The sequence below is a fragment of the Macaca fascicularis genome, chromosome 16, assembly GCF_037993035.2.
Source record: "Macaca fascicularis isolate 582-1 chromosome 16, T2T-MFA8v1.1".
Taxonomy (NCBI): Eukaryota; Metazoa; Chordata; class Mammalia; order Primates; family Cercopithecidae; genus Macaca; species Macaca fascicularis.
In genome coordinates, this window is record NC_088390.1 from 68,366,049 (window position 1) to 68,381,108 (window position 15,060).

General features: G+C 35.6%; 1 protein-coding gene across 1 annotated transcript in view; it reads left to right on the forward strand.

The window, feature by feature from the left end:
* EFCAB13 (EF-hand calcium binding domain 13) overlaps nucleotides 1-15,060 on the forward strand; it is a 240,572-nt gene that overhangs the window by 64,224 nt on the left and 161,288 nt on the right. Inside the window, exons 13-15 of the mRNA XM_074020056.1 lie at nucleotides 10,440-10,583; nucleotides 12,971-13,045; nucleotides 14,774-14,917. Of these exons, the coding sequence (XP_073876157.1) occupies nucleotides 10,440-10,583; nucleotides 12,971-13,045; nucleotides 14,774-14,917 (363 nt within the window). The remainder of the gene's footprint in view (nucleotides 1-10,439; nucleotides 10,584-12,970; nucleotides 13,046-14,773; nucleotides 14,918-15,060) is intronic.

Genomic DNA, 15,060 nt, shown 5'->3' on the forward strand with positions numbered 1-15,060 from the left:
GTAATTTTTATTACTCTATATTTCAGTTTATTGATTCTCCCCTGTTTCATACATTAAGCTTTGGAGTCTATACTCTGAGATTTTGTTATTTATTGTTTATTTATTTATAATAAATTTCTTTTCTCCAATGCCAGATCTACTAAGCCTTTTATTTTCAGCTATTGTATTTTCTAGTTCTAAAATCTCCTTTTGGTTCTTTATGTCTTCTAATTCCTTGCTGAAACTTTGTATTAATATTTCTTTGCTGAGGTACTCCAATTTTTTTATTTGTTTCAAGTGTGTTTATAATTGCTTATTGAACCATTTTTATGGCTGCTTTAAAAAATCTTTGTCAGATAATTTGCCCATCTCTGTCATCTTGATGTTAGCATCTATCAGTTGTCTTTTTCATTTAGTTTGAGATCTCCTTGGTCCTTGATATGATAAGTGATTTTAATTATAGCCTGGATACTTTTGTATTATGTTATGAGACTCTTGTTCGAACCTTTTGTTTTAGCTGTCTTTCTGTGACTCTGCTCTAGCAGAAAAAGAACAGACACAACCTCCTTACTTCCAGGTGGAGATAGAAATCCAGCTTTCCCACTCAGCTTTATCATTACTGCTGGGCAAGGATAAGAATTCTGGGTCCCTACATGGTCTCTGCTTATACCACAGGGATTAACCTTTTTATTCTTGGGTGGTATTGAAAGTTCTGTCTCTACTGGTCCTCCTCTGATACTGTCTTAGGGAGGAGGTGGAATAACACGTTGTTAATATTGAATGGGGGTAGAAATCTGGGTTCCTCACATGGTCTCCACTGATGCTGCTGGTTGGGAGGACTTTGTTATCAGGTCAGTGGGGATAAAAGTTCCCACCCTCTACTGGGTCTCCTGTCATCACCTGTCAGGGTGTTGGAGTGCCTTGTGAAGGTGAAAATCCAGGATTTACACTTGGCCCTTGCTGGTGTAGATGGCAGTGAAACCACAGTTTTTCTTGTGGTGTTTGGTTGGAGTAGAAAGGTTATTTAAGTTTTCTGTCCTGTTGGGCTGCCCTTTTCCTCACCCTTTGGTTACAGACAGCAGGCTTCTGTTAGGGCATTTTTTTGTTGGTGCCAATTGGTGTTTCTGGGTTACTGGATTCTTTAGCTCTAAGTCTGTAATGTATGAGGTAAAAAGAAAATACAGGAACCTCACCACCATGTCATGTCATTTCTTAGGTCCTGAGGTCTCTAGCTGGTCTGCCTTTTCTCCATGTTTCTGAGTCTTTAAAAAATCTTATGTATTTTTATTGTGGTAAGAACACTTAACATGAGATCTCTTAACACATTTGAAATACACAATACAGTATGGTTAACTATTGGCACAATATTGTACAGCAGAGCTCTAGTACTTACTCATCTTGCATAACTGAAACCCTCTGAAGAGAATATTATTTTTCCTCCCTGCTATCTCCTGACAACCACTATTCCACTTTTTCTAACATACTATTTTAGGTATCTCATATAATGGAATCATACAGTATTTGTCATTCTGTGACTGGCTTATTTTACTGAGCATAATATCATCCAGGCTCCTCCATGTTGTTACATATAGCAGGATTTCGTTCTTTTCTAAGGCTGAACAAAATTTCATTGTATGTATATACCACATTTTCTTTATCCATTTATCTGTTAATGGACATTTAGGTTGTTTCCATGTCTTGTTTATTGTGAATAATGCTGCAATGGATGCCATGTTTCAGAGTCTTATGTTTTTTAAAAAATATAGTGCACAGGGTTTTAGTTACATTTAGTGGGAGGAGCAGGGAAGAGCATATTTATTTCATCTACCTGGAAGCAGTAGTGTATATTTGCCTTTAAAAATTTTGGTTGCTTGTTTTCTTATTATTGAATTGTAAGAGTTATTTATAATACTGTCAGTAGGGTGTTGAACACTCCCACTATTATTGTGTGGTTATCTAAGTCTCATTGTAGGTCTCTAAGAACTTGTTTTATGAACCTGGGTGCTCCAGTGTTGGGTCCATATATATTTAAGAGAGTTAAGTCTTCTTGTTGAATTGAACCCTTTATCATTGTGTAATGACCTTCTTTGTCCTTTTTGATCATTGTTGGTTTAAAGTCTGTTTTGTCTGAAATACGAATATCAACCCCTGCTCCTTTTTGTTTTCCATTTGCTTTATAGTTCTTTCTCCATCCCTTTACTTTGAGTCTATGGGTGTCACTGCATGCAAGACAGGTCTCTTAAAGGCAGCATACAGCTGAGTCTTGCTTCTTTATCCAACTTGCCACTTTGTATCTTTTAAGTGGGGTGTTAATCTGATTACATTCAAAGGTAACCTTGATATGTGTGGTATTTGAGGTGTCATGTTATTAGCTGGTTGTTATGTAGGCTTGATTGTATAGTTGCTTTGTATTGTCAGTGGGCTATGTACTTAAGTGTGTTTTTGTGGTAGCAGGTAATGGCCTTTTTCCCCCATGTTTAGCACTCCCTTAAGAACCTCTTGTGATGCAGGTCCAGTGATAATGAATTCCCTTTGCATTTGCTTGTCTGAAAAGGATTTTATTTCTCCTTTGCTTATGAAACTTAGTTTGACTGGATATGAAATTCTTGGTTGGAATTTCTTAAGGATACTGAATATATGCCCCCAGTCTCTCTGGCTTATAAGGTTTCTGCTGAAGTGTCCACTGTTAGCCTGTTGGGGTTCCCTTTGTATGTGACATGCTCTAGTTGCCTTTAAGATATTTTCTTTCATATTCACTTTGGAGAATCTGATCACTATCTCTCTTGGGATAGTTGTCTTATATAGTATCTTGTATGGATTCTCTGAATTTCCCAAATTTGCCTGTTGACCTCTCTTGCAAGATTGCGGGAAGTTTTCATGGAGATTATCCTCAAATATATGATGATAAATGTAAGAGTTTAATTTCTGAAATTTCAATTCTATTCTGTTGATGTATATGCCTATTGCTGTGCTAATACCCCATAGCATTGATTGCTATAGTTTTATATTAAGTTTTCAAATTGAGTAATGTAAAGTCTAACTTTGTTTCAAAATTATTTTGGCTATTTTAGATCCTTAGCATTTCTGTATACATTTTAGGATTAACTTGCTAATTTCTAAAAAAAAAAATCTTGCTGGGATTTTGGTAGAAATTGAGCTTTCTCTTCCTGGTGATATTGAGTCTTCCAATACACAGACATGTATTTTTTTTATTCTTTTAGATCTCTAATTTCTCTCAGCAATGTTTTTAGTTTTCAAAGTACAAGTCTTACATTTCTTTGGTTAAATTAATCTAAGTATTTATTCTTTTTGATGTAATTATGAATGAAATTGTTTCCTTAATTTAATTTTCAGTTTGTTTGTTGCTAGTATATAAAAATATATCTGATTTTTGAATATTCATCAATATCCTGAGACCTTGCTAAACTTGTTTATTTGTGCTATTAAATTTTTGTTTGATTCTTCAGCATTTTCTACGTATCAGATAATTTCATCTGAGAATAAAAATAGGCTCATTTCTTTCTCTTTGATCATGGTGTCTTTCCTTTTTTTTGTCTTATTGTACTGGCTAAACCTCCAGTACACTGTTGAAGTTGAATAGAAATGATGAGTGGACATTTTTTCCTTATTCCCAATACAGGGAAAGCAGTCAGCCTTTCATTATTAAGTATAATGTTAGCTGTCAGTGTTTCATAGATGCGCTTCATCAGTTCAAGAAAGTTCTCTACTTTTCCTAGCTTATTGAGAGTTTTCATCATTAATTCCTGTTGGATTTTGTCAAATGCTGTTTCTGCATTTATTGAGATGATCATGTGGTTTTTGCTGGAACCTATTTTGGTGTTCAGTTGAAACCCAATAATCCTTTTGTTTTATTTTATGTTTTTAATTTTTGTGGATACATAGTATGTATATATATTTATGGGTTACATGAGATATTTTGATACAGGCGTGCAATGTATCATAATCACATTAGGGTAAATGGGATATCCATCACCTCAAGCATTTATCCTTTGTGTTACAAACAATCCAATTATACTTTTAGATATTTTTAAATGTACAACTTATTTTTAACTACAGTCACCCTATTGTGCTAGCAAATACTAGGTGTTATTCAGTCTTTTATTTTTTTTTGTACCCATTAAGCATCCCTACTTCCCCACCATGCCTCCACTACCCTTCCTGGCCTTTGGCAACCATCTTTCTACTCTCTATCTCCATGAGTTCAATTGTTTTAATTTTTAGCTCCCATAAAAAGTGAAAATATGTGAAGTTTGCCTTTCTGTGCCTAGCTTATTTCATTTAATGTAATGACATCCAGTTCCATCCATGTTGTTGCAAATGACAGGATTTCATTCTTTTGACACCCAGTTCCATCCATGTTGTTGCAAATGACAGGATATCATTTGTTTTTTATGGCTGAATAGTACTCCATTGTGTATATGTACCACATTTTCTTTATCCATTCATTTGTTGATGGACACAGGTTGCTTCCAAATCTTAGCTGTTGTGAATAGTGCTGCAATAAACATGGGAGTGCAGATACTTCTTTGATATACTGATTTCCCTTCTTTTGGAGATATAGCTACCAGTAGGAATACTGGTTTTTGTGGTAGTTTTATTTTTAGTTATTGAGGAACCTCCAAACTGCTTTCCATAGTGGCTGTACTCATTACATTTCCACCAAAAGTATATGAAGCTTCCCCTTTCTCCATATCCTCACCAGTATTCATTATTGACTGTCTTTTGCATAAAAACCATTTTAACTGAGGTGAGATTATATCTCATTGTACTTTGCACTTGCATTTCTGTGATGATTAATGATTTGAACATCTTTTTTTCATGTACCTGTTGACCATTTATGTGTCTTCTTTTGAGAAATGTCTATTCAGATCTTTTGCCCATATTAAAATCAGATTATTAGATTTTTTTCCTGTTGAGTTGTTTGAGCTCCTTCTATATTCTGGTTATTAGTCTCTTGTCTGATGGGTAGTTTGCAAATACTTTCTGTTATCTCTTCACTTTGTTGACTGTTTCATTCTGTGGGTTATCTCTTCACTTTGTTGACTGTTTCCTTTGCTGTTCAGAAGCTCTTTAACTTAATGTGATTCCATTTGTCCATTATTGTGTGTGTTGCCTGTGCTTTTGCATCATTACTCAAGAAATCTTTGCCCAAACCAATGTCTTGGCTAGTTTCCCCAATGTTTTATTTTAGTAATTTCATATTTTGAGGTTTTAGATTTAAGTCTTTCATCCATTTTGACTTGATTTTTATATGGTGAGAGATGGCACTTGGTTTCAGTCTTCTGCGTATGGATATCCAGTTTTTCCAGCACCATGTATTGAAGAGTCTGCCCTTTCCCCACTGTATGTTTGTGTTAGTCTGTTTTCACACTGCTGATAAAGACATACCCAAAACTGGGTAATTTATAAAGAAAAAGAGGTTTAACGGACTCACAGTTCCACTTCACAATCACAGTGGAAGGTGAAAGGGACTTCTTACATGGCAATGGCAAGAGAGAATGAGAGCCAAGTGAAAGGGGTTTCCCTTTATGAAGCCATGAGATCTTGTGAGACTTATTCACTACCATGAGAACAGTGTGGGGAAAACTGCTCCCATGATTCCATGGTTCAATTAACTCTGACCGGGTCCCTCCCACAACACGTGGGAATTATGGGAGCTACAATTCAAGATGATATTTGAGTGGGGACACAGCCAAATCATATAATTCCACCCCCAGCCACTCCCAAATCTCATGTCCTCACATTTCAAAACCAATCATGCCTTCCCAACAGTTCCCCAAAGTCTTAACTCATTTCAGCATTAACTCAAACGTCTATGGTCCAAAGTCTCATTTGAGACAAGGAAAGTCCCTTCCACCTATAAGCCTGTAAAATTAAAAGCAAGTTAGTTACTTCCTAGATGCAATGAGGGTATAGGCATTGGGAAAATACAGCCATTCCAAATTGGAGAAATTGGCCAAAACAAAGGGGCTACAGAGCCCATGCAAGTCTGAAATCCAGCAGGACAGACAGATCTTAAAGCTCCAAAATGATCTCCTTTGACTCTGTGTCTCACATGTAGATCACATTGATGTAAGAAGTGGGTTCCCATGGTCTTGGGCACATCTGCCCCTGTGGCTTTGCAGGGTACAGCCTTCCTCCTGGCTGCTTTCATGGGGTGGCATTCAGTGTCTACAGCTTATCCAGGCACGTGGTGCCAGCTGTCAGGAGATCTACCATTCTGGGGTCTGGAGGATGGTGGCCCTCTTCTCACAGCTCCAGTAGGCAGTGCCCCAGTGGGGACTGTGTGGGGGCTTCAATCCCACATTTCCCTTTTGTACTGTCCTAGCAGAGGTCCTCCATGAGGGCCCCATCCCTGCAGCAAACCTCTGCCTGGACATTCAGGCATTTCCATACATCCTTTGAAATCTAGGCAGAAGTTCCCAAACCTCAATTCTCAATTTCTGTGCACCTGCAGGCTCAACACCATATGGAAACTGCCAAGGCCTGGGGCTTGCACCCTCTGAAATCATGGCTCGAGTTGTACCTTGGCCCCTTTTAGCCATAGCTACAGTGGCTGGGATGCAGGGCACAAAGTACCTAGGCTGCACATAGCAGGGGGGCCTGGCCCTGGCCCAGGAAACCATATTTTCCTCCTAGGCCTCCAGGCCTGTGATGGGAGGGCCTGCCACAAAGGTCTCTGACATGCCCTGGAGACATTTTCCCTATTGTCTTGGTGATTAACATTTGTCTCCTCATTACTTATGCAAATTTCTGCAGCTGGCTTGAATTTCTTCTCAGAAAATGGGTTTTTCTTTTCTATTGCATTGTCAGGCTGCAAATTTTCTGAACTTTTATGCTCTGTTTCCCTTTTAAAACTGATGCTTTTAACAGTACCCAGGTAACCTCTGGAATGCTTTGCTGCTTAGAAATTTCTTTCACCAAATATCCTAAATCATCTCCTCAAGTTCAAAGTTCCACAAATCTCTAGGGCAGAGGCAAAATGCTACCAGTCTCTTTGCTAAAATGTACCAAAGTCACCTTTACTGCAATTCCCAACAAGTTCCTCATCTCTGTCTGTAGGTGGGCATCAGCTGAGTTCAGCCTGGTTTTGCTTTCTGCTGTGACAGGGCAGCAGATACAATGGAAAGTTTCACAATCACTGCTCTCTCTCTCCCAAACACACGGATTCTCTCTCTGTACCACGTGGCTGCTGCTGGGGGATGAGGGAGGGATGGCATTGATGATTCAAGATAGTTTTTCTTACCCTCTTCAGTGCCTCTTTCAGTGATATGAAGTTAAAACCAGGTACTTTGAGTGCTCACCACGTTGTTAGTTATGAATGTGCTGTTTTTGTGTAGATAATTGTTAAATTTGGTGCTCCTGCTGGGGGACAATTAGTGGAAACTTCTATTTGGCCATGTTGTTCCACCCCTTTCTCAGTAATTTTTTTTAAAGTTTCTAGATTAGATTCCTTTTTTTATATGATTTACTAAAAAGTTCATAAAAATATTTGCATTAATTCACTTAAAGTTGAGATTTGGATCTGATAATAGCAAACTGATAGCTTTCTTCCAGGTTTTGCTTTTATAGTTCCATTCTGTTGAAATTTATCATCTTTCTTAATGTGTTTTCTACCACCCCAGTTTATTAGTGTTGGTTGTATTACTTCAGTGTAATGCTCCTTTGCTTTTTCTAGCCTGTTAATGGTGATTCTTATTGGACATTCTTTTTTCTGTCCCTTTGTTGTCAATATATTGCTTTAGCCTTAAGTCACAGTGAACCTTGCTGTACCTGACCAAATAGACTAGCTGCTTTTGTTTCTTCTATACTTCTAATCAATTTAGTGTTACTGGAGTATCATAATTCACACTTTGGATGGGAATAATCCGTTGTGCCTCCTCTCATGCTAGGAATATTCTAAAATGCAATGTTTGCATCCCTGTATGGGCAGAATAGTAGGAAGCTCAATATGCTTCTCAACCCCTTCCTACCATGGTCTATACATTTCCTGTTGTTTTCTATATCTAATTAGCCAGTCTTTCTTGTACTTATGTCTGTCTCTCTGTGTATCTGAAGCCTGAATTCAGTTAACTTACATCTTGAAAGTGGGGACTGCTACAACCAATAGAGATTGGTTGCTTTGAAATGACAGACGCTTAGGCTGTTATTTGCCTAGACTAGGAAGTTGTTGTTGCAACTTTCATGAGGAAAGTCTGGAACTAGCTACTAGCTGAAACTGCTGATGCTGAGAGAATACATTAGATGTATGACTGGAGTTAAAACGTCCTCTTCTTCTGCTAATAATACTGGTGGTAGGGGAGATTCTTCTTCAGGCTGTATGCTAAGTGTTAATGCTTAGCCAGGAGAGCTTTGTAGTGAAACTGGCCTGTACTCCCAAGTGTATAGCTCTTTATATGGACCTGCATCAAGGAAACATTGTCTGAGTTCAAGCAAGAAAGCCCCATGACAAGCTAAACAAGATTCTCAAAGGTATGACTCTTTATGTTCACTCAGCAGCCACTTTATAGGAAACAATCCCAAGTCTTAGAGGGTTAGGTGAGAATAGAGTTCTTATCAGCCACCTTATGAATTTAGAACCATATTTTCCCCTTGCTGACTCAGTACAGTGACTAGGCCTCTCATTTCATCTTTTTTTTTTTTTTTTTTTTTTTAACCCTATCCCTCTCTGATAGATTATGCTAACTTTGAATCTCAAGAATAATAGTTGGAAACTCGTTCTCTTCTTTTTCCTGGGCTTTTTGTATAAATGGTCCACCCTTTCCCCAGATTTCTGCATTCCATGTGGTATTGGATGTATAGAAGCTGATGAAAGAAAAATGTTTCTGTTATTCTATCCCTATGGTGACTGCAAATGATTTTCCATTGTATCTCACATTTGCTTAAGGTGGCTTGCTGTTTCTACCTGTAAAATTAAAAAAGAGATTTTAACTTTTAAATGGGAATTTTGTTCACTTAAAAATTTCTTTCACAAGATAGGGACACGTATCTTGCTGTACTATTTACACATCTTCTTTAAAAGAATCATCTTTTAAAAAATCACTTTAAGAATCATCAAGTTCAGACATCAGTTTGATCATCACTTGTTTGTTTAGAAAGCCATAATGATTTCCAGTGACTACTTGAAGTTTGTATCTGGTAATGGCTTTAATGCCCTCTACTGCCCAGTTTCCTACTTTACCTGTCCTAATGAATTAGAGAAAACCTATTTGAGTTTAATTTGTTCTAGAGTTTTTGTGTGTATATGTGTGTATGTGTATATATTGTGTATGTTTGTATATTATAAAACTTATTGAGAGAGGGATGGAATATACAAACATGATATACACAAACAATATTCTCACACAATATACACACATACACACACAACTTCTGTTTTTTTATACACCCTCTCTCTCTCTCTCTGTTTTTTCATCATTTCCTTCAAGTGATTTAAGGTGCCACCTCTACTTTGAAATTTTCTGATTAAACCAGATGAATTCCAGTTAGCTAACCTTCTTAAGAGTTCAGTATATTTGTAAGTAATTTCCTTTAAGAATGCTTTAATTGCAGTAAAAATTTATCAGTTTAAATTTTATGGAGAAAATACTGACCAAATTTATGACGTGTAAATTCCAAGTTATTATAAGAAGAGATGTAGAATAGTTATTCCTAAGTAATAATATGTATATTTAGAAAGATTAACTAAGGTGAATTTACCAAAGACTGAGCCATGTATTGCCACAAAATTATCCAAGTTTATCATTTTGGATTGAAAATTTTCTGCTTCTATTTCTGCTACTGAGAAGCAGAGTACAAAGAATTTTAAATTGTTGAATTAAATGGAGAAATTAGGTAATATTTTGTTCCTATGTATTTTAGTTGTACTATCAGTGCAATTAAATTGGTGCTTCCTTAGGTTCAGAGACTATAGTAGAATAATATATATGTGTATGTGTATCTATCTATCATATTTTTTGAGATGGTCTTGCTCTGTTGCCCAAGTTGGAGCACAGTGGTACTATCATAGCTCACCTCACCCTCCGTCTTCTGGGCTCAAGCAATTCTCCCACCTCAGCCTCCCCAGTAGCTAGGAATAGACGCTCACACCACTATGCCCAGCTAATTTTTTAGTTTTTTGTGGAGACAGGGGTCTTGCTTTGTTGCCCAAGCTGCTTTCAAATCCCTGGCCTCAAGTGATTCTCCCGCTTTGGTCTCTCAAAGTGTTTGAATTACAGGTGTGAGCTACTGTGTGTGGCCTAGAAAAATATATTTTTGACTTTGATTTTGATACTTACTGGTTTTTTTATTAAAGATTCTAGATATGCTTTTAGTATGTAACATTGCTGAAGTGATTTATATTTTTGTTAATTTAGTGTTAGAACTAAAATTCATCTTATTAGTGGTGTTTTATTTTTGACTTACTTTTAATACTTATTAGCATACTCCTTTATTTTTAGCATTGCCTGGTGTCATTAAAGCCATTGATAAAATTAAAGATAAAAATGTGGATTATGAGGATCTAAATACTTGTCTTCAAGATTTTGGTATTTACCTTTCTAAGCCAGAATTTAAGAAGATCACAGAATTGACTGAAGCTGGTGGTGAGTGATATATTTTCGGGCAAACTGCATTGACACATCTGGAAGGAGGGTCAATTTGTTATTTTTTGCCTTAGAAAAATGACTAATATTTTTATTATAAAAAGTTAAATTTAAACTGATCCAGAAAGTATGGAAATACTCAAAAGTACAACAGAACACTCAAACGCCCATTATTTAGAATTAACCAGTATTAATAGTCTTTTTAATTAAAAAAAGTTTCTATTTATTTTTTAAATAGTCTTTTTTAGATTTTTTCCTAGGCTAAAATGTAAACAAAAAGAAAGCAGAATTTGTAGTATTGCTGTCTGACAAGGTAGAAGTCAGGACGAAAGGCATTAAATGGGGGCAAATAAGGATTCATTATTATGTCAAAGCCTACAATTCACAATAAAGGTATACCAGTTTTGAGTATCTGTGCCCATATAACCTAGCAGCAGCTCTTCTAAAGGGAATGGGTGAGAGTGGCTTGACAGGAAACTGGGGTGATAGGTGAAATAATATTGTCTATGAGTTGATCATTGTTGATGCTAGAGATCGTATATGAACATATTACACTATTATTTCTATTTTGTATATATTTAACATTTTCCATAATAAAAAGTAAAAAATGGAATATGTCTAAGTTGTATGACACCTATATAGAGAAAATAAGACTTTGTGAAGACATTAAAATCTAGATAAATAAGAATGTATCCCATGTCTGTAGATTCAGAGACCCAAAACTGTCAATTCTCTAATTAACCTATTTGTTCAAAGCAATTCTAATTAAACCCTGACTTTTTTGTAAGCTAATTCTAATATTTATATGAATGATTAAAGGCTAAGAATAGCTAAAGCACTCTTGAAGAAGAACATTTGTGGAGATGTGTGTGTGTTGGGGAGTGGGGGTTGGGAGGAACTTGCTCTCCTGGATATCAACACTCCTTGTAAAGCCATAGTCACTAAAAGAGTGTAAGAATGGCACAGGGATAGAGAAATTTACCAATAGGACAAGATAAGGAACTTCCAAACATATTCACAAACATACATGGCAACACATATGATAAAGTGGTGGATAACTGGGGAAAGAAGGACTATTTAATAAATGGTACTGAAATAATTACTTATTCAAATGGAAAGAATAGAGTTACATCCCTGTCTCACACCAGATTCAATAATATCCAGGTGTGAAAACTAAGTTTTGGAAAACAAATAGAAGAAAAATTTTCTGACATAGGATTTTTTAAGATGCGAAATAAGAAACTAGAAAAGATTGATAAATTTGAATACATTAAGAACTTCTCTTTGTTAAAGGATACAACAAAGAGAGTGAAATACAAGGCACAAACTGGTTATTTGCAACACTCACAACAGTGATGATTATCGTAGAGAATATATAGGCAACTTTTACAAACTAACAACTCAATAGAAATTATAAAAATTTTCCACATGAAGGCACAAGTTGCTAATAATCACATGAAAAGGTTCTCAACATCCTTAGTAATTAGGGAAGTGCAAAGTTTAGGTCATAATGAGGTACTTAAAAAAAAAAAGAGAGATCTTTTGGCCTCAAACTCCTGGGCTCAAACTCCTACCTCATCTTCCTGAGTAGCTGGGACTACAGGCACAAGCCACCATGCCTGGCTCATGAGATACATTTTTATATCCGCTAAAATTGGGAAAAATTAAGAAATATGTTATTCTAAGTACCGGTAAATATGGTGAAAGTGGTAAAACCACTTTGGAAAACAATATGCAGTATCTTGTAAAGTTTGCATACCCCATAGTTTAGAAATACTATTCTTAGCTATAAATCCTGGAACATCTCTTGGACTTAAGTACCAGGAAGCATGTTCAAGAATGTACATGGCAGCACTGATCTTAATGGCAAAAAAAGAGAAAGAAAGCAACATGATATTCATCCACAGAATGTATAAATAAATTGCAGTATACACCATTGTGTATTCATATAGTGGAAACTCCGTCTCTACTAAAAATACAAAAATTTTTAGTAGACGTGCCTGTAATCCCAGTCGCTTGGGAGGCTGAGGTGGGAGAATCGCTTGAACCTGGGAGGCAGAGGTTGCAGTGAGCTGAGATTGCATGGGCAACAGAGCGAGACTCTGTCTCAAAAATAAATAAATACATAAATAAAAGTTAAAAATATTATGTGTGCTTGAGAAGGACTGGAAGAATTTTCACCAGTTTTCTTGGTGTTTTTCAGTGTTTACTTCTCTACTGTAAATTGATTTGCTTTTCCCCTTTATACTCATGTATTTTTATTGGTTAGTATTACCTGATGGATATAATTATATATTTCTGAATATATAGCTTATTTTACATAATATTTTTCATAATAATTTAATACTTAAAAGATACTGAAGAAAATGTGTTTCTTTTTCCTGTAGAAACAAAAAAAGTGAATTTTAAAGAATTCATTGATACTATGATGAGCAACACGGAATGCTTCTCTGAAAAATTATGTATGTAAGAATATCACGTCTTCTGCTTTTTGTGGACCAAAGGGTTTGACAGATTTTAGAAGAGCGTAAACACTCTATTTTAGTCTCTTATAGAGCTGGGTATCCTGCAGATCATCCGACAAATAAATGCCTGGCTTCCTGCTGCTATATTTGGCTTTAATCCCCTGTAATGACCCCTAATTCTAGAACGTCTTCTACATGCAAGTGAATTAAGAGCTATCATAATTTTATTTTTCATTAGCACACTTATAGAGGGCTAGAACCATGTATAGCATTCCTTTTGGGGATTTAAAATGTCTTTCAACTTAGGAAAAATGATGCCATCTAGTGGCTGAGTACTAATATGAGAATTTCTGGTTACATCTGTTGCCATTTCTGTCTTCCAATTTATTCAGTAACATTTATGAACCTTTAATATGTACTAGGCTTTATGTTAAGCTGTAAGTATGGTAATATGGAAAAGATAGTTTTGCTGCTCAGAAGCTCACCATAAAGAAATGTAAGGTCACATATGTATATTTTTAATGGAGTGAAATTAGTATGCATTCTAAAAATTGGGACTGAAAGTAACATTGTGTTATTTTGTTCTTACATGTTAGGTAACAGTAGATTTTAAGTAGCAACTCTTTTTACTTTACAATATAAGATTTAATTTGTCTCCTATACAGGGGTACATCATACAGAGAAAGAGATAGCTTGTCAGTTACTTCATTTTTCCTAGGAATTTCAGTTTTATGGAGATTAAAATTTTATTAGCACAGAGTTATATAGTATATTACCTAATCTATCTCTGTCATTGTATTTTACATCTCATCGTTAATATTGCATGTTTGTGTTTACTTCTTTTTCTTTTTTCTTCATTAGACTGCTCAGAGCATGTCTTCTTTATTGGTTCCATATACCTCATTGGGACCTTACATCCCTTTACCCCTCCGCTTTCTCCTAATCTATCAGTCTCCTCCTGTTTTCACTTTTCCTCCTTATTTGGTTTAAATTATCTTGTCTATACATACCTAATACCCTAGACTATCTTGCGTCCGTGTACTTTTGTTGCACCTATCTGGCAAAACTCTCAACCCCGAATGAACCCAATTACCTTCCTTCTTGTGTCTGACAGCATTTCTGGAGAAAATCACACAGCTGAGAAGATCGTACAGGTTATAAATAAAATCTTGGTCACTAATGTCTGCTGGCTCTTCCTAACTGTCTAATCTTCCTGAGAATCAATTCTCTATATAGCAACACAGTGACTTTTTACAAATTTGTAGTAAGATAATTTCACTCCTTTGTTTAAGATGCTTCAATGATTTTGCATTGAAATAGTCTTTCTTTTTATTGTCTACAGTAATAGATTGAAGAGGAAGTAGGAGCCAGAGGAGAATTTTAGGGAGAGATATAGAACAAAAGCTACTTAATTGTATTATCAATTGAAAATGTTTCTGAATTCACACTTTTAAAAATCTAAATTCAATAAAAATTATTATTTATAATGTTTATTCAGGGTTGGGGCACTAAGTTCTTAAAATATTTCAAGATCCTCAAAAATACATTATATTTGAGGCTAAATATTTTATGTTTTCATATTTGAAAGTTGGCAGTTCATTTATGCTATATTTATTATTCTTTTAAACCATAAAAACCTTAATTTTTGTCTATTCCAGATGACAGTTTACTGTGTGAACTTCTTGGATAAGCATTCGTAAAACTTGTGTTTTATCTACCCTTTAGTATTGCCTGATGCTATTGAAACCCTCGACAATCTCAGAAAGGAGACGATGAGTGTTTCTGACCTGTGGAATATTCTGTCTAGTTTGAATAGTAATTTAAAAAAGGATGAATTTCTAGCTGCATTGAAACTAGTTACAGTTGATGGTGAGTGTTACAAATACTAAAATTAAAAAGTATACCAAGGTATTACTTTATTTTCTGTCAACTCTTATTCGTCATTGTATCTTGAACTTGGCAAGATGGAGTGTTCCAATATGATTAAAATGCCAATATATGCATTTAGGAAA